A 23,509-nucleotide genomic window follows, 5' to 3' on the forward strand; every position below is an offset into this window, starting at 1 on the left:
ATTTCATTCAAACTAAGAAATTGTGTTATGGGCAAACCAAACACTGTTATTCCTACTCTTTTTAACACTAGCAAGTGAGATTTTCTTAGCCAATGGTAAGCAAAATGGATCGCATACCTTCCTAATCCAGGCGTGTAACTTCTTGTCAAGGGACATGTCTTTGCAAATGTAGAAAAGTATATACCAGACATAATTTCATATGAAGACATTGCAGACTTAAGTCTGCCAAAATTCCAAACAATCCACCAACTTGCCCTTAAAACTGAGGGCATTGTGAAAACTATGAGGGCCCACCCTGCACACATAACCGTGTCCTGGCTCTACGCTCAGAGTTACTGTATTTGCATCCCTGCAGGTAATCTGATAAGACATTAATATGATAAGATGTAAGGAATTTCTAAACATGTCAAGTGAGTGGTGTGGCCTAGAAGGTACTGTGAAGTCCTCAGACCTTAGCAGCCATCGCTATCTTGTGCCGACTGGCTGTTGACATTCCTGCATAGAATAGGAAGAGTCATTAGACCCTGAAGTAAAATCCCAGCCACTTCTTTCTGCACCCTGCTCCCATCTATCTGTATGGAATTCTGCCCCAGCTTCGTGTGGTTTTTAGGAGTTACTAACATACAGGGGGTGGACCGTTTCCTGAAGAGTAGATTCCACCTGTGAAGCTAAGATGAGATGTAAACAATGTGGCTGTGTGAGGGCCATTAGCTGCATCATCTTGCAGGTAAGCCCTATAAGCTCATTGGTTCAATAAAGGGCACTGCATTGGAATCGTTACTTTGGTCTGCCATTGGTTCCTGGTCTTCAGTTGAGTAGACATGTGTTCACACCTACTTATAAACAGTGTGCATACCAGAAGATCATACCATGGTTACAGAAAAATAAAGACAAAGGTTTAAGAAAATCCCTGGAGCCGGGTGTGGTGGCACACACCTTTGAACCCAGCACTCAGGTGGCAGAGGCAGGCAGGTCTCTGAGTTCGGAGGACAACCTAATCTACCAAGTGAGTTCCAGGGCAGCCAGGACTACCCAGAGAAACCCTGTCTCAAAAAACCAAAAGTGGGGCACAGTCCCCAAGTCCAGGAGCAGTTAGTTGGCCAACGCAAAATAGACTCTGTGGTTTGAGATATTTGTTTCGTTGAGCTTTTTTGTTTCATTGTCTTTTTTTTTTTTTTTTTTAATCTTACTAGATTTTGTTTTCCAGCTTCTGGTTTTTTTGAGAGAACATGAGATTGAATGGGTAAGGTGGTGGGGAGAAGTTGGGGAACTTAAGAATCTGATCGAAATAATGAGGTGAAAATTAATTTTAAAAAAAAAAGACCAAAAGTTTAGGAGAAAGAGTGAATATGATCGATGGTTATAAAATGTGCATCTGGTTATTTCTCTTAGGAATATTGCCCCAGAAATGTTTTCACTTACTGTCTATGATGACACATTTTTCTATACCTACTTGGCTGAACCATGTGGTGCCAGAGAGTTTGGCGGCACGTTATTCTGTGCAGTTGTCTATGGTAAGAGTAACATCTAAATCACTGGACAAGTCAAACAGGTCGCCCTTCATCCTGGCCTTTGAAGACATGAACAGAACCGAAGGCTGACTCCCTCCACTCCCCCCCAGTAACAGAATTCCAACTGAAAAACTGGCTCCTCCTAGGGTTATGCCAGTCTCTTGGTCTTCAGAACTCAGCTGGGACACTGCTGGACTCTTCTTCGGACTTAGCCTTTGCGATTGTGTGAGACAGTTCCTTATAGTACGTATTCGTGTTTCTATGGATTTGATTTCCTGGCTATCCATGACTAACACACTGCCTGTGAAACTTTTCAGTTCGTGATCTTGTTTTATAAGATGGCTAAGAAATACTGTTTTTAATGGTTTGCTATGGAAATAACCCTTTTATTGAACATTATGTGTTCCAACATTGGAGCAGGAACTTAAGCCACAGAGGTGCCTGGTGTACTGTGAGACACTTACACGTAGAATCTAATCTCTTACTCTATTGCTACCCTGTGAGCCCAAGCCCTTAGCCATCCTCACTTAACAGAGCAGCTGTAGATGTTGACTACAGGTGCCCTCTGACATCTCACACAGCGCTGTCTGGAAGATGGACAGCAGCACCCGCTCTAGTCACCACCTCCTGGTCAAATTCAAGTAGCATGGCACACATCTCCTGTGGGTAATTTGCTTTTTGTTTGCTTGTTTTGCGAGTATAAAGATTTTTCTTTTCTAAATCGGAACCCTCCTACTGTATGTATTTGCATTCACTTGATATTCTTTAAATCAGGTACATTTGTCATTGCCACACACACACCAAGACTTTTCTGTCTACTTTATAAAATTCTCTGACAGTTTTTGTTAAGGGAATAATTATACATTGTTAATGGCCAAGGGAGAAAAATCCTCAAACCAGAGCTGTATTGCAAAGCTGAATACCTGATAATGCTTCACCAACCTCTAATGAGTAGATTTGTTTGTTTGTTTTTGTTTTTCAAGACAAGGTTTCTCTCTGTAGCCTTGGTTGTCCTGGACTCACTTTGTACTCCAGGCTGGCCTTGAACTCACAGAAATCCGCCTGCCTCTGCCTCCTGAGTGCTAAGATTAAAGGCGTGAGCCACCACACCCAGCTATGAGTAGATTTAATAGAACTCAAGAGTCTTTTCCTTTAAGTATCTTTATTATTTCATGTGTATGATATCAGTATTTTGCCTGAATAAATCATTTGTGCCCCACTTGTATACAGTGCCCAAGGAGGCCAGAAAAGGGCATCAGATCCCCTAGGAATGGAATTACAGACTGGAATTAGCCCTGTGGGTGCTGGGAATCAAGCCGGGGTACTCATGAAGAGCAGCCCATGCTCTTAAAGGCTTAACCATCTCTCCAGCCCCAAAAGGACATGTTGTAAGCTACATTTTCTGCCTGGGTCTTTCATGTGTGTGTGTGAGAGAGAGAGAGCGAGAGACAGAGACAGAGCTGCTAGAGTTAAGTACATTAAGTACATGCACATATATTCTACAAATCACTGTTTCACCTTTCTGTGTCATCACAAATGCAAAGCTAGCTGTAATCTCAGAGCATTTTCCTGACTTAGTTAATATTTCTGTTAGACTGTAGCCATATTTGGGCGAAAGCTGATAGCCTTAACTTGAACTGTATTAATTGCCAAAGATTTACACAAGTTTCTTAAGATAAATTGGGGAAGGTTTTGCCTTGATATAGTCAACAAATCTCTGAAATGGCCTGTAACAACTGCTTCTGAGCATGAGCAGATGCTGGTTTTTACAGACCTTGAGAATACTGTTCTTACGCATGGCATCTAGCACAGCAGGGTTTCTGAACCTAAATAAAATGTACCCAGCAGTGCTCAGAGAGAGCTGTTCTTCCTGCCAATAGCAGGTCTGCTTAGCAAGATTAGAAGGCAAAGTGTCTTCATGACGTCATGTAATTCTTCATGTTCCATTAGCTTTATGTGATGTTTCTGTAAGTGTGTATGTTCTAAATGTCCCAAAGGTGTGTCAGTTTCCCACAGGACCAAAATGGAGATGATGCCCCAGTATGACCTGTCCAGACTGCCAGAAAACACGGCACTGAAGCAGCAAACGTTGCCCACTCACCAGCTAAATTTATCTGCCCCGGTGGTCCTCTCTATCTTTTTTGCCACAGGAGGATTCTGCCTCTGTATGGGCATCATCCTTCTACTGTCTGCAAAGAGCACCAAGGAAATTGAGGTTTGTCCTGTCTTACACTTTTAATTTCCAAAGGTTTTGGTTCAGGTCTATAAATGGGAGCAATCTCTTTAAGAACATAGCCCCTGGATGGAAAACCAGACATGACTGGATCCACCCAACTTTGGACTGCCAGGGAAGCAGATGGGAAAAGAGGTCACTGTGTTGACTCCATTCATTTTTACTGTCACACTGGTCGCCCCCAGCCACACTTACATACAAGGGCCTGACCAAGTCAGGTGATCTTAAAGAAGTAAGTGAGCAACAAACAGGTAAAGGGAGAGAAGCAAGCGCAGACTGCCAAACCCCAATAATCCTATAGGTAAAGAGCACAGGACAGTAATAAAGATCTTGGGCCTTTTAAAATGTACATTTTCAAATGTTATTCTTCTGAAATTAACAGGTCGTGGTTGTAACAGTTTACTGGGCACAGTGATTTTATTTTTCAGGACATGTTTACAGTAGATACTGAGCAAATAAAGGGAAGTGTGAGTTGCCTCTCCTTGCCACTTCCTTGTGAGAAGATGCTCGCTCTTCTTTTGTAGATATTCATGAAATATGTAGGGAGTTACTGAGAACCAGTGACGTACTACTGTGCTGTGGGCCACAAGGATGATTCTTTCTGTGTTTGGTTCATATCATCCAGCTACATCCTCCTCCCACTGCCCTTCCTGGCCTCTGGCTGATGACCTGTTGTGCCTGTAGATGAACTGTTTTAGTGAGACCATGCAAAATCGGCTGTTCTGATACCCTCCGTGTCTATATCTGTTCATTTTGCTGTAAATGACAAGATTTTGTCTTTATGACCAAATAACGTTCCATTGTAGATATATCATTTTTATTCATCTGCCAGTGGACAATGGGATTGATTCCATAATACTATGACTAGGACAGCAAAAAGTATGGGAATGTGCATATCTCTTTGATGTACTCATTTCAGATTCTTCAGCTATAAACTCAGTGAGATGGCCAGATCTTATGGTTGACCCACCTTTTTGAAGAGGTCCCATACTGTTTTCCATAGTGGCAATACTAACTTACATGCCCACCGGTGGTCTATAAGATTTCCCTTCCCATCCAACTGTGGTGGCACAAACCCTTAATCCTGGAACTCGGGAGGCAGAAGCAGATCGTTTTCTGGGAGTTCAAGGCCGGCTTATTCTACATGGTGACTTCCATTCTAAACCATGAAACTTGCCACTGCTGAAAGGGATATCAAAGTAACAGTGCTTGCAAGGTTGATTTTCATTTTAAAAACAGCTCCTCGTATTTGGTTCTCCATTGCCTTTTTTCTGAATCATTCTTCCTCTAGAAGGAATATTTGGCAGGGACAGGGAGGGGGGCACAGTCTTCACTAAGAAGCAGGACATTGCTGAGTTCTGTTACCTTATGTGTGAGACAGTGGCCCCATCCATCACTGCCTGTTGACCAAGGCTAGCCTTCAGATAACAGTTAACAAAATGCTCTCACCCCTTGGCATTAAGGGATCTTTCCCAGTAAGTCTGTTAGATAATTTGCTCTGTGTGTTTCACACAGGATTGCCTCTAATACTTTGTTAGGGAACCAGCAACAACTATCGGGTAAATCTCCATTTGCACGTAGAAGTATTTGATTTCACCAAGTGAGAAGATAAACTGAATACCCAAAGCCAGGGTGACCAGGCCATTGCCTAGTAGAAAAGAGTTCAAAGCTGGCCTTTCCTTTTCTTACTGACCCTGGAGCACAAGGAACCATTCTCTTTATAAGTTACAAATGACACCCACCTCTCAAATTCTGTGACTAGCAGACTACTGTCTTTGTTCTGTTTTTTTTTTTTAATATGTAGGTTTACAAGCTCAGCTAAACACTGAACTGCAACTACTGTCATTACATATGCACTATATAAGGGATATGTATTTCTCACCTAAATTCTTAGAGAATGCAGCAGAGATACCATCTAATCAATAAGTATAGAGTCAGGAACCATTTCTTCTGATTCTGTGTTTCCATAGCTCAAAATGGAATTTGTGAAATAAAGTGCACTCTAGTGGGACATTGCTTGTAACCACTACATGAAATATAGTGCTGACCAAAATACAGACATTGGAGGTCAAATAAAATATTCCAGTCAAAAGAGGAGTCTGGCTACAGTGGAGCCCCAATTCCCTTGGCTTGTTTCAGTGTGCTATCTATCCTTGCCCTTGCTTGGCGTACTGTCCTGTTCTTTAATGTTCTTTATAAATTGAAGTATAGCTCCACAACCAGAAAAAACATAAACATTATCAAAGTAGTCATTCAAGCTATGCCACGTGTGCAAAGAATGGTGACTTAAAGCATCTATTATACTTTAGTGTTTGCACTTCACTTTCAGCTTCCGCTCCTTAAGGGCCTTTCCAGTGTCATTATTTCTTCTCTTCCTGTTAGTTTTCTCTCCAAGAGAACCCTCCATCCTATTGGCAGCTTACCTAAGAAAAAGCCACGCCCTTGCTCCTTTGAGCATCCTCGCTGCCCCCAATCTTCTCATTACTCTTCATCATAGATGGACAGAGACGAAGCGTCCACAGGACCGGAAGCACACAGCCCCTGAGCCCTTGCCTCTGAGCCTCCCCCAGTCTTCCAGTGTGTCCTCCCAGAACTGAGTGCTGACTGCCTCGCCAGAGCACATAGGAGTCACCCACTCAGGACACGTGACTCTTTTTAAAAGAATTCATTATATAGTTTTTTTACAGAACTCAACTTCCAAAACTCAGACCAGAACACCTTCCCAAGCTGAGAGCTATTCCACATACATCAACAACCTTATTTGGAAGTACTTATTTTCCCATTTGGCCACTTTTAGTAACTACCTCCAGAGGACTTGTGAAGTAATTAATAAGAATATTTCACACACAATCAAGGGGAAAATAGAGAATGAGTTTGGGCTGTGAGCACAGTTTTCATGAACCGTTGACTAACACCTTCTTAGTAACCCCTCCTGTGGCTAAGAAGGACATCAGTGTCACCTGAGCAGATTACATAAGCATGCAACACACACATGGAGTTCCAGGCTAGTGACGAAATGCTTCCAGGTGACCAAGTGAGAAGCCGTTAAAAAGACCTCCTCCCAAGTGCCCCAGAAAAGCTCCCCCGCACAGCAGGCTAGCCTCTAGCCATGTCACAGGGTTCATCTCAAAAAAAAAAAAAAGACTTTGTGGAAGCATGGGCATTGAATTTTAAGATATGGGCTCATATAAACTTTAAATTAATTATTGTTTTTCCCCTGCCTGGCAGATAAATTACACAAATATATGTGCAAATTGTGCTCAGCTACGGGAAGATAGTTCTAATTTTGACAAAGAGTGCAAATGTTCTGTTCCCTTTTACCTTCCAGAGAAAATGGAGGTGAGTTCAACTGACTTCATGCCAATGTACTGCCACATCTCTCTCCTTGGTACATTTGCACTTTTCATCAAATGCTTTCTGAAAACTGGAAAATAGGAGACATAGAGCAAGGTAGAAATGCTAAGTCTTGAGTCCATGACCCTACAACCTCAGCATACCTTTGTGTATCATCATCATCATCATCATCATTGTTGCTTTTTTCTGTTTCTAAACTTGAAGATGTTTGTTTGTTTGTTTTTCAAGACAGGGTTTCTCTGTGTAGCCTTGGCTGTCCTGAACTCCCTTTGTAAACCAGGCTGGCCTAGAACTCAGAGATCTGCCTGCCTCTGCCTCCCGGAGTGCTGAGATTAAGGGTGTGTGCTACCACACCCAGCTGAAGTTTTTGTTTGTTTTGTTTTGTTTTTTGAGACAGGGTTTCTCTATGTAGCTTTGACTAGGCTGCCCTCAAAATCACAGAGATCCACCTGCCTCTGCCTCCCCAAGTTCTAGGACCACAGACGTGCACCCCCACACCCAACTTAAACTTGAAGATTCTTAACTTTCTAACATGACTTGTGTGATCAGCCACGCAGGTTCTGTCACAAATGTTTGTGTGGGCAGAGCTGTGGAGCTTGCTACATTTCCCAGACTCAGAAGCTACGTGCCTTAGCGAGGTGACAAACTGTTAGTGTCATGAGTTTTTTCCAAGTGGGTTTCTCCTTGGATTTCCCCCACCTCAAGTCATTTTAGTCGAGCAGTTGCTTAATCCCAAAGAGGCTCTCAGCCTGGCTCACTGGCAGTGTGAGGAACAGGAACGCCCAAGAAATACAAAGAGAAGACCCTGCTGATGGACTGATTAAACTTATATTTATGTGGGTCCTAGGGAGAGTCAGTGAAGAAACTTCCCGAAACAGGAGAAAGCTAGAAGAGTTGTCCACGCTAACCTTTAGGAAAGAAGAGGGAGGGAGAGAGGAAGTGAATGGGTTTTCCAGAGATGATAAAGACTTGGGCTAGGGCCTGCTGAGTGAGCTGTGAGTAGCCCTAAGGTGGGAGCTCTGTGGAGAGACAGACAAATAGCCTGTACCTAGACTCCTACATACAGTGGCACCCTGAAAGAAAGGAGAGGGCCAAGCCTCAGAAGAGGGAGGCCCTGAGAGGAAGAGGTGCAGGATGCAGAGTACAAGATAGACTTTTGAAATAACTTTGGGAAGTAGAATAAAACACATTTTTCATTTAAGTCTTGACTGCTTAGCTAAGGCCATGGAGACAACGCTCTCTTCTCAGCTCACTGCCAGAAGTGTAAGGGGTCACCCTAGCTCTGTGCTCTGAAGCCATTCTACACAAAGGCCAAGGTTCCAGGGGGCCTTATGAGCCCATGGCTGATTACAGCAGGCTTACCAAGGGGAGCTCTGCCAAGGGGAGGAGAGTTCTGTGAAATATGGCTTCTGAACACTCTTAAGAAATACTGCAGCCAGGGCAGGAGAGATGGCTCAGAGGTTAAGAGCACTGCACGCTCTTCCAAAGGTCCATCACAGCCATCTATAATGAGATCTGGTGCCCTCTTTAAAAAAAAAAAAAGAAAGAAAGAAAGAAAGAAAAAGAAATACTGCAGCCTACAGCCCTCCTTGCTCTAGTCCTGACCCAGCTTCTATTTCTGCCTTTCTTTTTTTTTTTAAGATTTATTTATTATGTATACAGTGTTCTGCCTGCATGTACACCTGCACACCAGAAGAGGGCATCATATCTCATTATAGATGGTGAGCCACCATGTAGTTGCTGGGAATTGAACTCAGGACCTCTGGAAGAGCAGTCGGTGTCCTTAACCTCTGAGGCATCTCTCCAGCCCCTGCTCTTTCCTTCTTGAAGGCTCAGAATATTTAATTATTTTTGAAGGAAGAAACATCCCAAAGATAAAACCCGGTATCAATTCCCATCTGTCCTCGGTAAACCCACCGACTTGCTAAGTTGCTGACGTCCTTTGCCAGAGCTTGGGCACAGGGAGCTGCGGCCCTCCTGACTTCCGTGTGCCCCGCATGCACATTCACCCACATATGCTGCAACTCCAGTTTTAAGTCCCATCACCTAGATCTACTTTGAAACTGCACCGCTTTGGGTCCTCGCATAAATGCTGCACACAAAATGTTTGGCGGTGTATGCTTGCCCTCCCCCCAAAAAGAGGCTTTAAAGCAGCTTCTGAAGTGAAAGAGCTGTGACCACCAAAGCTTTAATGGACGCAAAGACAAGCGGTGTACGCAGACCCACAGTCAAGCCTCCTTCAGAGCACTCCATGGCAACTAGCGCATGAACTCAGAACCACGCCCCATACAATCCACCGAGTGAGATTGTTCAACTAAAACAAGTCCCTACTGAAGCACTCAGTGTGCCAGAACTCATCCGTGCCAAAATATAGCCAGTAATGTTATCCACCCTAGACTACCATTTAGTACAATGAAACTAGGTGCCTCACAGATTTTAACACTTCACCACAAACAAGAGGTCCCGGTCCAACAGCGGCGCCTGTGGCTACAACAACTATGCCATAGGATAAATACACTGCAGGAGAACATAGATCTCTCCAGCAACATCTTAATACATAGCCTGTTCTTCACACAGCAAGGTCCTTAGCCCTTGACTGCCATCCAGCTCAGGAGCACTAACTAGCAAATATTGCAGAGGTGCAATGTTGTTGGATATTCATTTCTTAAATCACTTCAGCCGCTCAAATGCCCAGTCTCTACACCCAGACGTTAATAAAACTGATTCTATAGCCCAGAGGCTCTCAACCTTCCTAATGCTGGAACCCCCTTAAATATAGTTCCTCATGTTGTGTTGACAACCATAAAAATTATTTTCATTGCTACTTCATAACTAATTTTGCCACTTTTATAAATCGTAATGTAAATATCTGGGTTTTCTGATGGTCTTAGGCAACCCTAGTAAAAGAGTTGATGGACTCCGTGAAGGGGTCCCAACCCACAGATTGAGAACTACCTCTGTATTTGAAGTTATCACACCAAAGGGGCTGATAGGAAAACTTACAGCAGCATTGCTGATGTTCCAACTGCTTTAGATCGATCAAGGACCACCAAAAAGAGATTGTGTTTCATGAAGGAAAAATATCTAGATATTGAAATCTTATAAATAGTATTTTTAAAAATTTAGAATATGCTATGCAAAGCATTGTTCCTGGTGTTGCGAAAGAGACAGTATTTGTAAGCCTGAAGTTATGTGTTGAAAATGCACAGCCTAAAGAGGGGCATAGTGGTGGATGCCTTTAATCCCAGCACTCCAGAGGTAGGCAAGCAGATCTCTGAAAGGCCAGCCTGGTCCCGTGTCAGCCAGGGCTTCACAGTGAGCCCCTGTCTGATTTGTTTTTTCTTTTTGAGTTTCTAGTTTCAAAAAATAAACTTTCCGTTCCCATCAATGTTTTGTGTGCTGTTTTATGTTTGTAGTGGCCGGGGAGTGTTGATGTTTACTAATATTCAGTTAATTTATCTAATTTACTTCTTTTTTTTTTTTCTTCTATACAGGGTAATGTTTATATGTACTACAAGTTGTATGGTTTCTATCAGAATCTCTATCGATATATTTTATCAAGAAGCAATACCCAACTGACGGGTAAAGATATTTGGGTAAGGCTCAGTACCGTATGGTGTACTGTCCTCTTCTTTTGTTTTAAGACAAGTGGTTAGTCCAGCCTAAAAGAAAGGAATGGGGTGAGCCTCAGCACGTAGATTTTTAAAGATGGAACCGTTCATTTCATTCTTACTTAAAGTGAAGGGGCTGAGTATTTTAGATAAATACTATCATGAGCGAGAGCACTGGGCCCCTTTATAGCAATTAGTGTGGGTGCTAGGCAACTAAATAGTTGTCCTTTCATGCACTTTTTAAAAACTTTCCTCTTTTTTTTTTTTTTGCTTTTTTTGAGACAGGCTTTCTCTGTGTAGCCCTGACTGTCCTGGACTCTGTTGACCAGGCTGGCCTCAAACTCACAGAGATCCTCCTGCCTCTGCCTTCATGAGTGCTGGGATTATTGGTGTGCGCCACCAGGCCCAGCTCTTTCATGCATTTTTGAGAGACTTCGGTCTCTATTTGGTTCACTTACTAGCCATGTTTGTCTGTCCTTGCTATAATGGAGCCCCCCCCTCGCCGGGCCCCCCCCCCCGTTCCTTCCTACTTAAAGGAGATTTGCATAAATAAAAGTCTTTGGTTTAACTGAATGCCTTTGTGGACCCAGGATTGTAATGTTTTATTCTCAGCATCTCATATACGTTCTACTGACAGTCTATGGAGGTCTTAACCTAAACATGTTTAGGAAGCGCCTCCCAGTGACATCATCTAGCTCTGGGACCTGACCCAAGAGCTCCTCTGAATATGGCACACTTTAACTGCAAGGTCTTAAAGACTGTTTCCAGGTAGACCTAATGTGATAACTCAGCATAGCAAGAAAAAATGCTTCCTGCAAATAGTTGTGGCATGCTCTGTATTGTTAACGAGGAAATAAAACACCTGGCTATGCACATGCATACATATCTCCAAAGAATGAATGTTTTCTAGATGAGCCAGAAAGCCCGAGGAAAACACGGAGCGGTCCCCGCTCTTGGCCCATGCCAGGACACTAATGAGGGTTGGCGCACACTGCCAGTGGTCTCTCTATCAGTAGTCTGAGAGTTTGCCAAAATCACTTCTGATACATGATCTTGTACACAGGATATTAAGAACTGTTCTCCATTCCAAGTGTCCCACAACAAGACTCCCATCATTCCTTGTGGTGCAGTTGCCAACAGCATATTCAATGGTAGGTGACTTCTTCCTACCTCTCTCATAAGTATGGACCCACCTCCACATCCAGGATGTCACCAAGCAGCTGAATGTCTCACTTTATTTGCTTGCTTAGTGCCAAATGTTTTATCCAGGATAAGCCATAATATTGATGTCTGGCCTTTCATTTGTAAATAACTTCTCCCTTGCCAGCAATCTGAAGGGATAGTCAGGGAACACAAGTTAAATGGAGCCAAAGAATATTTTTCAATAATTGGCTCGGTGTTAGTAAAGGAAAAAATGATCTCATGATTCAGCATCTATGGCATGTAGGAGTGTTGAGTGTCTGAAAAAAAAAAAGAAGAAAAGAAAGAAACCCTAATTTGTTTTTCATCTGTGTGTAGGCCTGCATTTTGAAAGGTGGCGAACTGGCTACTTAACATCTCTACCATAATTTTACATTTTATTTCAGACACCATAACTCTTTCCTACAACCTGAATTCATCCGTGCAGATAGAAGTCCCAATGCTCAAGAGTGGGCTTGCATGGTGGACAGATAAGTATATCAAATTTCAGAATCCAAGAACCAGTGATTTTGCTAGTACATTTGCAGGTAAGATCCAGGAAGTTGCTCAATATCACACCTCCTACCCCTTCATATCTCTCTCTCTCTCTCTCTCTCTCTCTCTCTCTCTCTCTCTCTCTCTCTCTCTCTCTCTCTCTGTTTTTGTGAGGCAGGGTCTCTCTGCATAGCCCTGGCTGCCCTGAACTCACTATGTATACCAGGCTACCGCAGGACTCACAGAGCTCCACCTACCTCTGCCTCCAGAGGGTTGAGATGAAAGGTGTGTGCCATCATGCCCAGTTCCCATATGTTTATAATGTTGTGTGAGGGGGACGCCTTGAGGTTTTCTTTTCCCTTTGACTCCTGTTGCCGTAACTTTCCCTATCTTGGCCACCTCCATTGTCTTCCTATTAGAAACATGAAATAATTGGCTCTGTGTGAACCCTTAAGAAAAAGTAAATGTTCTAGGAAATTCGTGTTTAAGCTGTAATTGTGCAACTAGATACATTTTTGTTTGTCTGTCTGTCTGTCTGTCTGTCTGCTTGCTTGCTTGCTTGCTTGGGACAGGGTTTCTCTGTATAGCCACGACTGTCTTGGAACTCACTGTTTAGACAAGGCTGGCCTCAAACTCAAGAGATCCATCTGCCTCTGCCTCCCAGGGTTAAAGGCATGTACCACCATGCCCAGCTTCAACTGGATATATTTTTGAGAATAAAAATTACTATCTACTTATTTGAATTTTTTAATTGATTGATTAATAAGTTGACATAGTATTAATGGGCCAGTAAAATAATTCTACTCAAACCTACCTTAAAGTTTTTAAATTTACTTTGAACAATGCAGGTTTTCAAATTTTAAAATATATAAATGCATGTTAAATGTATTTTGAAATATTTTCTTTGTTATTGTCAAAACATTAAAAAGATAATACAGCAGAATAATTTCTCTGGATACCCATTCACAAGCTTAGTTGACTTCTTTGCCATATGTGTTATGGCCCTCTTATTTTTAATTATTTCAAAAAGTTGTCTATAGTGAATCAATTTGAAATTGTCAGCACCTTTCAATGAGTCTTCTCTATGGATTCCGAGTAAATACCATCTCCATGATCTTAGCCAGTTTTGTTGAATGGAGGAAAATATCAATCGTCATTCACTGTAGTAAAATATGCTAGTATTTTAATCCAAGTATTTTCATGGACATTTTTCACCTCACAGTTTTGGAATTTTTTTCAAATGTATTAGTAAGTTTAGATGCTATAGTATAAACCCTGGACTTTCTCAATATCCCTTTTATTCTATCACAGAACTTATTTTCAGTCAAATAATAAGGGTGGTACCAATGGTCTTTATAGAAATCAAAATAATCCAAGGCATAGTTATAAAACTGAATCTTATTTTGAGGTAGGCACAGTGGTACACACCTGTAATCTCAGAATTTGGAAAGCAGAGGCAGGTAGATCTCTGTGAGTTCGAGGCCAGCCTGGTCTGCAAAGCAAGTCCAGGACAGCCAAGGCTACAAAAAGAGACCCTATCTTAAAACAACAACAACAACAACAACAACAACAACAAATCCACATCTTATTTTCTGTCACTTAAATGTTTCCTAGTTTGGAAGCTTAGTTTTCAATAAGTCTTGTGCACAGTCTTCATCTGGTAGCAGTTCTGACATGAACCACTTTGCATATTTTTAGAAAAGATTTTCAATCATCTTGCACAAAATGCAACCTGAAGTTAAAGGGCTCATTAAAACTCATGTCTGGGATCAGTGTAGAACACATGCGAGGTGCTGATGTGCAGGAACACTCCTTAAAGTTTCAGGCACTCTGAAACTCCTGTGTACTGACGTACATGCTGACGTATGTAATGCGCTGTGGCATTATGGACACTAGTGTGATTTATGTATGCACCACACCAGCTTGAGAACACTTCCTCTCTCTTGTTTTCTCTGTTTACTGAGGAAATTTGCTTCACTCTGGGGTTCTGCTCCACGAAATTTGCACTTCTTTTATTACTCCAAAAGCAAACAATTTAAACTTGATTGCTGGCAGTCTTAACTGGGTTTATAGTAACATCTATAATATATGCCAGATTTGTATCTTTGTCATTGACTTTCTAAGAATTTTGCTTTGATTCTATAAGGAATTAAACCCAAGGGTTTATTATTGCCTGAGTTCTTCTGTCTGAAGACGTCACATAAAACTGGCTTCATTTAACTGTTCACAGTTTTTTCTGGGCTAATAAGTCAATACAGTAAGACCTTTTCTTTGGCTATGAAAAAAAATGTAAGGGAAAACCTGGAGACCAGAGAGAGAACTCAGTGGGTGAAGTGCAGCCTTCACAAGCCTGAGGACCTAGGTTCATAGCCCTGGTGCCCACTTAACAGCTGCATATGGGGAGCTGGAGAAATGGCTCAGCACTTAGGAACACTGACTGTTCTTCCAGAGGTCCTGAGTTCAATTCCCAGCAACCACATGGTGGCTCACAAACATCTATAATGTCATCTGATACCCTCCTCCGGCCTGCAGATGAACATGCAGGCAGAGCACTGTATACATAGTAATCAATAATTTTTTTGTCAAAAAAGCTGCATATGGTGGTGCATATACAGGCAGGGAGCAGGAGGAGACAGGTAGAACCCTGGAGCCCCTCGCCAGCCAGTTTAACCAATTGGTGTAGGAAAGACCCCTGTCTCAAAAAATAAAGTGGAAAGTTGTACAGGAAGACATCCAGTGTTGATTACAAACATGTAAACATGCATGTACATGTTCACAAACATGTGCATGGGTACAACACACACACACACAGAATGGGATGGTGTCCAGCCATCCACTTCTCAGGGATCTGGAATCTGGAACAAAAAGATCACAAACTTCAGGCCAGTCTGCAATATATAGTGAAACTTTGCCTCAAACACCTGCATAAACAACAAACAAGCATGGGAGAATGGCAAAGTAGAAGGATCCAGATGGTCCTAGAAACCTACAAGAAGAACATTATGATAGGCAGATTTGGGCCCAGGGGTCCTGCTCAAACTATGGTACCAACCAAGGGCAATACAGGCGGTAAACTTCAAATCCCTACCCAGATCTAGCCAATGGACAGGACATTCTCCACAGTTGAGTGGAGAGTGGGGTCTGACTTTCACACGAACTCTGGTGCCTCATATTTGACCATGTCACCTGGATGGGGAGACCTGGTGGCACTCAGAGGAAGGATAGCAGGTTACCAAGAAGAGACTTAATACCCTATGAGCATATAAACGGGGAGGAAGTCCCCCTCAGTCACAGTCATAGGGGAGGGGAGTAAGGGAAAAATGGGAGGGAGGGAAGAATGGGAGGATACAAGGGATGGGATAACCACTGAGATGTAACAAGAATAAATTAATAAAAGTAAAAAGGAAAGTATTTATGAACATTATGAATCCATTTATTTATTTTTTATTTTCTGAAAACAAGGTCTCATAGTCTCAGTAGGGCTGGCCTTGGACTCCCAGAGCTCCTCCTGGCCCTGACTGCTCAGTACAGGGACTAGAAGTGTGTCCCACCAAGGCCAGCTCCATCTATTCCTAATGAGGTCATGCTCCCCAGGAAGCATATGTAAATGGGTCTCTTCTGTAGGAGTTAAAACCATTGTCTGGACACAGTCTGCAGTCACGAACTTTTGAAATAAGTTCAGGTGGTCTAACTTACATTTTTTTTTCACATGGTCATTAACATCCCTGTTGTTGCCTGAGGGATGACGTCAACCAAACCGTGTCATTCTCACGGACTTTAAGAAAATGCACTTATTTTTACATTAACCATGAATCCCAGTTCTTAACATTTCACAGTTTAAAGGATTTATTGGCAAATCAAAATCTGATACCAAATAATACCCAGGGATCTGTTTAGAGCATATATTCAAGTGGCTGTTGAGAGGGCAAACATTTCAGCAGGGCTGCTCAACATCTGTTTCCTACACAGGCAGCGCGGACACAGAACCGGACCTATAATCGCCTGAACTCCAACCCCCCTGAGTTATGGCCTGGCAGCTTCGCACATCTAACGAGCAAAGTCAGAAACGGCACAGTGCATGGCTGACGTGTCGAACGGCAGCTAAGCAGGGGTCACAGGGATAGCTTTACGTTGTGTTTTGACTACAACGACCTCCGCTCATCTTTCCAATGCAGTCACAAGTTCAAGTAGTCACCCCATTCACTGCACTCGCACATCTCACAAACTCCTAGGCAGGTCCATGTCCAGAGGCTGAAAGAACGAAGCCACATGCATATAGACTGCTCGGAGTAAATACCGTGCTAAGCAGCATGGCTCGTGGACAGCAGCAGCAACTGGGGCTGTCCTGTGCTGACCAGTGTGTCTAGTCGTGGCATCTAAATTCAGTCACGAGTTTCTCAAGGAACTTGGCAACATTTTATTGTTTTGTTTTTCCACGGTATCCGAAGGCCTATAATATCGAGTCCTTGGCTTTCCCTTATCTCCTGTTGTCCTTTGTTCCCACCTCAAAGAATAATCACATTTTTCTCTGTTTGCGTGGCTGTCTGTAAGTTCCTTCAAGAATCTTATGCAGTTTTTAAAATTATCCTTTGAACTTTTGATACATGGTAAACAATCAAGAAATGTCACTGAGTGAATGAATGAATGAAAAAATGACCCAAATTAGCTTAGAAAATGAAGAAAGCTGGTGTTGCAGACCAGACTGTGCTTCTGATACCATCCAGACATATGGGAAGTGGTGAGATTGGAAAGTGATAAAGAGATCTTAAAAGCTGCATTTCTAGGGGCTGGAGAGATGGCACAGCAGTTAGGAGCACTGACTGTTCTTCCAGAGGACCCAAGTTCAAATCCCAGTACCCACCTAGCAGCTGACAACTGTCTGTAACTCTAGAATCTGACACCCTCACACAAACATACATGCAGGCAAACCACCAAATGCATATAGAATAAAAACAAATACTTTTTAAAACAAATAAACCCTGTATTTCTAACAAGCTGCATCTGGCACCAGTTATCTGTGGCATACATTGCTTTGGGTCCCAATTACAAGACAAACTAGAAAGTAGCTGGAATCTATAATGTGAGACCCAAGCCCTTTCCCCGCCCCCTTTTTAAACTGGAATCAGTGACTGATGTCTTGGGAAGGGCCAAACTAAGTGAGTCCAAAACTAGTTGCAGAAGAGGCTTCTTTACCACAGGACTGTTTGCAGAGGAAGTGTGTGTAGTTACAGCGTGCTGCAGCACACAAACCCTGCCACACTCGCTGTAGCTTTATAAGCACCTCTACCCGTGTCTGGGGTATCTGTGAGAAGCCAACAGCTCCAATGGAGAAAGAGTGGTGTTTTGGTTTTGAGTTTTTGTTTGTTGTTGTTGTTGTTGTCGTCTTTGAGACTAGGTGTCACCATGTAGCCGAAGCTGACTGAAACTCACTGAGTTCTCTGTCTCTACCTCCCAAACACTTGGGTTAAAAGCATGAGGCACCACACCAGTTCATGAGGCTTCTCATTTATCTTTTGAGTCTCCTGTAGGTAGAGAAACTAGTCTTACAGTAGTAAAAAGTTCCTCGCAGAATTTGCTGCTGTTGGTTAGCTGTCCGAAGTTCAATGGGGATCCTACCAACTTTTGATTGGATAAGACTCTTCGGTCCCTTTATCAAGCATTGACTGGATGCCTGTTTTGTTCCAGGCACTGGAGTAATAAATAGTAGTGAAAAGATGAGGGCAATTCTGTTTTTGCAAGAGTGCTCTGGCCAGGCGTGGTGGCACACACCTTTAATCCCAGCACTCGGGGAGGCAGAGGCAGGTGGATTGCTGTGAGTTCAAGGCCAGTCTGGTCTACAAAGGGAGTCCAGGACAGCCAAGGCTACACAGAGAAACCCTGTCTGGAGGGGACCAGCCACACTCTCTGTAGAAAATAGAAGTGTGAGAGCTGGGGCAAAGTCCACAGATGTGTCTTCTGGCTTCATACTGGGCCTGAGATTCCAGTGCAGGCTGCTTCTTCCCTCTGTCTGTCTTTCTGTCTGTCTCTTTTAATATTTATTTGTAATGGGATGAGTGTGGGTGTGTATAGGAGACAGGGAATGAGTGTGATACAGCGCATGTGGGAGAAGTCAGAACACACCTTTTGAGAGCTGATTCTCTTCTCCCACTATGTGGGGTTCAGGGATTGAACTCAGGTCTTCAGTCTTGAATGCACTCACCCTTACCACTAAGCTATCCTACAGACCCTGATAGCATCTCTCATTAACCCTACAAAATTCCCATACACTCTTCCTTAGAATGTTTAAAACCAACATAACTAATGATGGTACAGTAAACGTATAGACACGCTCTTTTTTAAGTCAGTGTTCTCTTTCCATTTCGTTGTGACTTGCGGTTCTTTCTCTTAAGGAAGACTGAAGGGAAAGCTAATTTTCTCTGCCATGCTCCACATTCCCCCCACCCCCTCAGGAAGTGCAAAGCCTCCGTATTGGACCAAATCTATCCACGAGCTAGATCCAGATGACCCAGGAAACAACGGCTTCCTCAATGAGGACTTCATTGTATGGATGCGGACAGCTGCCTTTCCTACTTTCAAAAAGCTGTACCGCCGACTCAACCGTGTGCACTATTTTGCCGAAGGCTTACCTGCTGGTAACTACACTGTCAACATCTCATACAGTATCCTTCTAAGCCATGCCTCTTTCTCCAAGTGGAAGCAAAATCTGGCTGTGGGTTGTTCAACTATTTCATTCTGCTTACGTCTTCCAGCAAAATAATGTGTACCATTGGGGAAAAGATGGCTTATTTTATAGTAATACACACAGGGAAAGAAAATGCTGCCTCCTCAATTTGGGTGTCTCCACCCTAGGACTGACATGTCAGGAGAAAAACATGCAAATTATGTATGTGTTATTCTATTTTAGAAGCCTCCCAAGAAAAAGAGAGACCCAAAGCAGTGACTATATGGATTTACATACTAGTTGTGAAAGGAATATCAGTTATGGAAGAACACCTGAGGGTTGGTTTAACCAAATTTGTTTGTGAAGATTCCTCCCTCCCTCCCTCCCTCCCTCCCTCCCTCCCTCCCTCCTCCTCCTCCTCCTCCTCTTTCTTCTTCTTCTTCTTCTTCTTCTTCTTCTTTCTCTCTCTCTCTCTCTCTCTCTCTCTCTCTCTCTCTCTCTCTCTCTCTCTCTCTTTCTTTGTGGCAGGGTCTCACTATGTAGTTCCAACTCTCCTGGAACTCTCTTTGTAGACCAGGCTGGTCTCAAACTCAAAGAGATCAACATGCCTTTGCCTCCTGGGTGCTGAGATTAATGGTGTTTGTCCCTACAGCTGACTAAAAGTATGTCTTTAAGTGTCATAGAGCATTTTTATCTTTCTCTGTGTTTCAGGAGAAAGTGGAAGGTATGTGCCCTTCTTGTACTAACTGACTTTCAGCACCTTCAGCCCAAATGGCACACTCTCAAATTTCACCATAATACAACTGTGTCCAAATTATGTACTGATAGCCAGTAGCACTATCAGGTATAGAATAACAGAGGAGTATTTTGGTCCCCAAGAAAGACCAATAAGTGGTAGACCTCACCACCTAAATCACTGAGGTAAAGCATGCCATGTAGAATGGGATAAAGTAGGGAGTCAAGAAAATAAATGGGAGGGGTAATAAGAGCATCTTTGGAAGGTAGACCAGACTAGCAGAAACTGACAAAGACTTTAGAACTTCTAGACAAAAGTGTGTTAGAGCAACAGAACCGCTATCTCCCCCACTCACACCCCAGGAAGCGCGAAGCCTCTGTACTTGGCCAAACCTACCCAAGAACTAGATATAGACGAGGCAGCAAGCAATGGCTTGCCCAATGAAGACTTCCCTGCGTGGATGCGGACAGCTTGGTTCGGTCCATGCCAGGAATGCTGTGAGCTCTGTGCAGCAGATGTGTCTTCTTCCTCCCTTAGGCTCAGAGCCAGCCACTGGGAGTCGATGTCCTCATCACAGACATATGGGCCAAGTTAGGAGACATATGTTCGAAGAGCGGATTATGATTCTTTTCCCTCCTAACTTAAAAATACAAATGTGACTCTTGGTTTAAATAACTAAGCCTTATCTTTAAGATGTTATATATTTACACATAATTTGTACTAACTGTGGTCTTCAGAGTTCCTTACTCTGAAATAGGAAGATTCCTTAGCGAGGCTGTCACCCAGCTTTGAAACATCCACCCAGTCAGTCACCCACACGTCTTCTGCCTTTCCAGGGTTACTGGCTAGGACTGTTCGAGAGGACACCCAGCAGGCCAGCCCTGTTCCACACTGAACTGTCTATGTCTGTGGCCTCTCTAGCTCCCAGGGAGATTAGATGGGAAATTCTTTTTTTTTTTTTTCTTTTTTCTTTTCCCCCAGGACCTTGGGTACACTAAGCATATGTTCTTCCTTTGAGCACCATCCCTAGTCCTGGGATGGAAAATGCAATGTGAAATGCAAACATCCACATGTGGTCCTGTGCCCCGCTCCAGGATTTCTTCTGTCTCCTAGAGCAGGTGTGTAGAACTCTGTAATGGGAGGTCCCTGCTGATGTGACGTCTCTGTCTCGTCAACCTTTTGTTTTCTTTTGCAATTGTTGCTTTAGAACTGAGATTGAGTGTTACCTGGTGAGTGTCCCTCGAATTCAATCTCCTGATCCCATAGACTTTGTGACCATCCTAACAGTAAAATATACAAGAAACTGCAGAAGAAAAAGCAAAACAAACAGACGAAACCAGGTGCCTCCTTCCCCTACCGTTGCACAAGTTTGGCTTGGGAGTGAGGAAAGGAAGCCATGTGCTATAAAGGGAACACCATCTCCTCTCCCAACATGTGCTCCTTGGTGGCTTTGCTAACAGCCACACTTGGATGCTGATCTCTAGATCTTCCGTGTACATCTTCAACGCTGAGTGTCAGCCTTCTGTTTGCACTACTCCTGGACAGCCTGGCTAAAGAATTAGCTCTCCCTCCTACTGGAGCGGGTGGGGGGGAGATAGGGGATGTGGGGGGTTGGGGGGGCGGAGGATGCTCTATTCTGTGGGTGAGGATAGGACTCATCCTTTCAAATGGCTTGGGAGAGAGCACAGGCAGCAGCTGAGGTAAGGCAGCACCCAAGGGCCAGGTGGCAATGAGGAATTCCAGTGTGAGAGAGAGGAGGACCTGTTCCTAACACATTTCCTTGTGCCTTTAAATAGCTCATTGCCAAGAGATTGGAAGCCTTTAAAGAGCTTTACTGAGAAATGCCTCCCGACCTCTCTGTTGCTAAGAGAAGGCTTTGTTTATTAGTTTCGTTTACAAAAGGCACCAGTTGTTTAAAACCCTCAGGCCACATGCATCATAAAGATGACATCATTAAGATACTACACAGCAAACCCACTTCAAACACTTTCTTGCCAGCAACAGAGACACTGACTTTTCTTTTTCTTTCCTTTTTTTAAAAATAACATTCTTTTTAAAATCGATTCACTTTATATCCAGATTGTAGCCCCTCCCTTCTCTCCTCCCAGTCCCGCCCTCCCTCTCTTTTCCCTCATCCTTTCTCTCCTGCTCCTCAGGAAAGGAGGACCGCCCCGCCCAAGCTCACCCCAGCACATCAAGTCACGTCAGGACTGAGTGCATCCTCTTCCACTGAGGCTGGGCAAGGCAGCCCCACCAGAAGGAAAAGCAGGCAACAGAGTCCATGTCAGGGGCAGCCCCCCGTCCCCCTTATTAGGGGACCCACACGAGGACTAAGCTGCCCACCAGCTGTGTGTGTACAGAGCCTAGGTCCAGTCCATGCACCGACCTTTCAAAACCCTAACAAATACGTCACCTTTAGTGTTCTCACCAAAAATGTCTCACTGTTCCTCACTGTCCATCCTTATTTATTGTTCTTATTCCTCTTAAAGAACTCTCTGTGGAAGGGATGCAAGCCTTAGGCAGGTAAGGAACTTCACCTTTTCTGAGTCCTCTGACTCGCGAATAAAACCTCAGGCCTTTGGTGTGTACACTGCCTGTATTCTTTGTGCTACTAGCTAGCTATGGACAAATCATTCAGATCTGTCTACATCAGCATCTTCTGTGGACACTATAACTATGCTGAGGGAAACCTTGTTTTGATGATCTTATTTTGGGTTTTTTTGTTTGTTTTTGTTGTTGTTGTTTTGTTTTTTTCTGAGACAAAGTTTCTTTGTGTAACCTTGGCTGTCCTGGACTCCCTTTGTAGACGAGGCTGGCCTCGAACTCTCTCAGAGCCATCCGCCTGCCTCTGCCTCCTGAGTGCTGAGATTAAAGGCGTGGCACCACTGCGCCCAGCTTTTGACTGCTTATTCTAGCAAGACAGAGTGCTACTTGACTGTGTGGGAACATAGGAAACTGAATAATACACTGGGCTTTTTTGTCTATGAAAAAAAAATTAATCTTATATAACTTAATCTGGTGCGTCTGTATATGCCATGGTGCAGATGATAAATACCAAGACAGGTCCTTAACAAATCTTCTTAGATTTTCCAGTAACCATATTCCAAGGAGAAAAATCTGTTGTCCTTTCGACCCTGACATGGATCGGAGGAGGGGGCCTATTCCTAGGGATTGCATACACAGCGACGGGGGCGTTGACACTGTTGGCCGCTTTTGCCCTCCTGGCAATTCACTTGTTGCTGAAAAACAGTATAAACACTTTCCTGTAGGTGTGAAGTCAAGACTGAAAAAGAAGAAGAGCAGAAGTAGACGGTGGAATGACCAAACCAAAGCTTGCTAGCCAAGCTTGAACTGTTTCTGAGTCATCTCAACAAGGAGTGCTGGGCTGACTGAACCAAACAGAGTCCCAACCACATGAAAAAAAAAATGATGAGGTTCCCAGAGTGGGGCGAAGAGGAGGCTGAGGAAGAGGAAAAAATATGGGCAATAAAATGTTCTTGGAATGAAGATAATAAATGTTCTTGAGTTCTAGACCAAGTGTTAAGAATTTGTTTGAAGGCCTTACACCCGAGAGTGAGTGTGTTCACTGGGAGGTCTGCCATTAAGACAAGAGCAAGCAAGCCCAAACTGAGTCCCTTTAGCTATTCAGTCAGGCTCAGTCTTCTGGCTGGGCGACGTTACAGATCTCCAAAGATCAGTTGTTGAACTGAGCAACAGAACTGAGTCACA

General features: G+C 43.4%; 1 protein-coding gene across 3 annotated transcripts; it reads left to right on the plus strand.

The window, feature by feature from the left end:
• The first annotated feature begins 1,611 nt into the window (after positions 1-1,611).
• Positions 1,612-23,282, plus strand: LOC311608673 (cell cycle control protein 50C). Of its 3 annotated transcripts, none has more exons than XM_084801249.1 (8): positions 1,613-1,754; positions 3,509-3,726; positions 6,973-7,083; positions 10,593-10,694; positions 11,773-11,860; positions 12,296-12,436; positions 18,833-19,042; positions 22,865-23,282. In XM_084801249.1, exons 2-8 carry the CDS (start codon positions 3,535-3,537, stop codon positions 23,047-23,049), a joined length of 1,029 nt encoding a protein of 342 aa, XP_084657375.1. In that variant the 5' UTR covers positions 1,613-1,754; positions 3,509-3,534; the 3' UTR covers positions 23,050-23,282. The 3 variants fall into 3 exon arrangements, with proteins under 3 accessions (XP_084657377.1, XP_084657375.1, XP_084657376.1); XM_084801250.1 differs by having other exon boundaries at positions 1,637-1,754; positions 3,518-3,726; XM_084801251.1 differs by lacking the exon at positions 6,973-7,083 and having other exon boundaries at positions 1,612-1,754.
• Positions 23,283-23,509: the final 227 nt, after the last annotated feature.

This window comes from Acomys minous (assembly GCF_964271855.1).
Source record: "Acomys minous genome assembly, chromosome: 11".
NCBI classification, from domain to species: domain Eukaryota; kingdom Metazoa; phylum Chordata; class Mammalia; order Rodentia; family Muridae; genus Acomys; species Acomys minous.

Coding starts and splice junctions, on each gene's coding strand:
- LOC311608673 (XM_084801249.1), top strand. CDS start 3,535: ATGGAGATGATGCCCCAGTATGACCTGTCCAGACTGCCAGAAAACACG. Junction 12,437..18,832: donor TTTTGCTAGTACATTTGCAG/GTAAGATCCAGG, acceptor CCACCCCCTCAG/GAAGTGCAAAGCCTCCGTAT. Junction 19,043..22,864: donor CACTGTCAACATCTCATACA/GTATCCTTCTAA, acceptor AAATCTTCTTAG/ATTTTCCAGTAACCATATTC.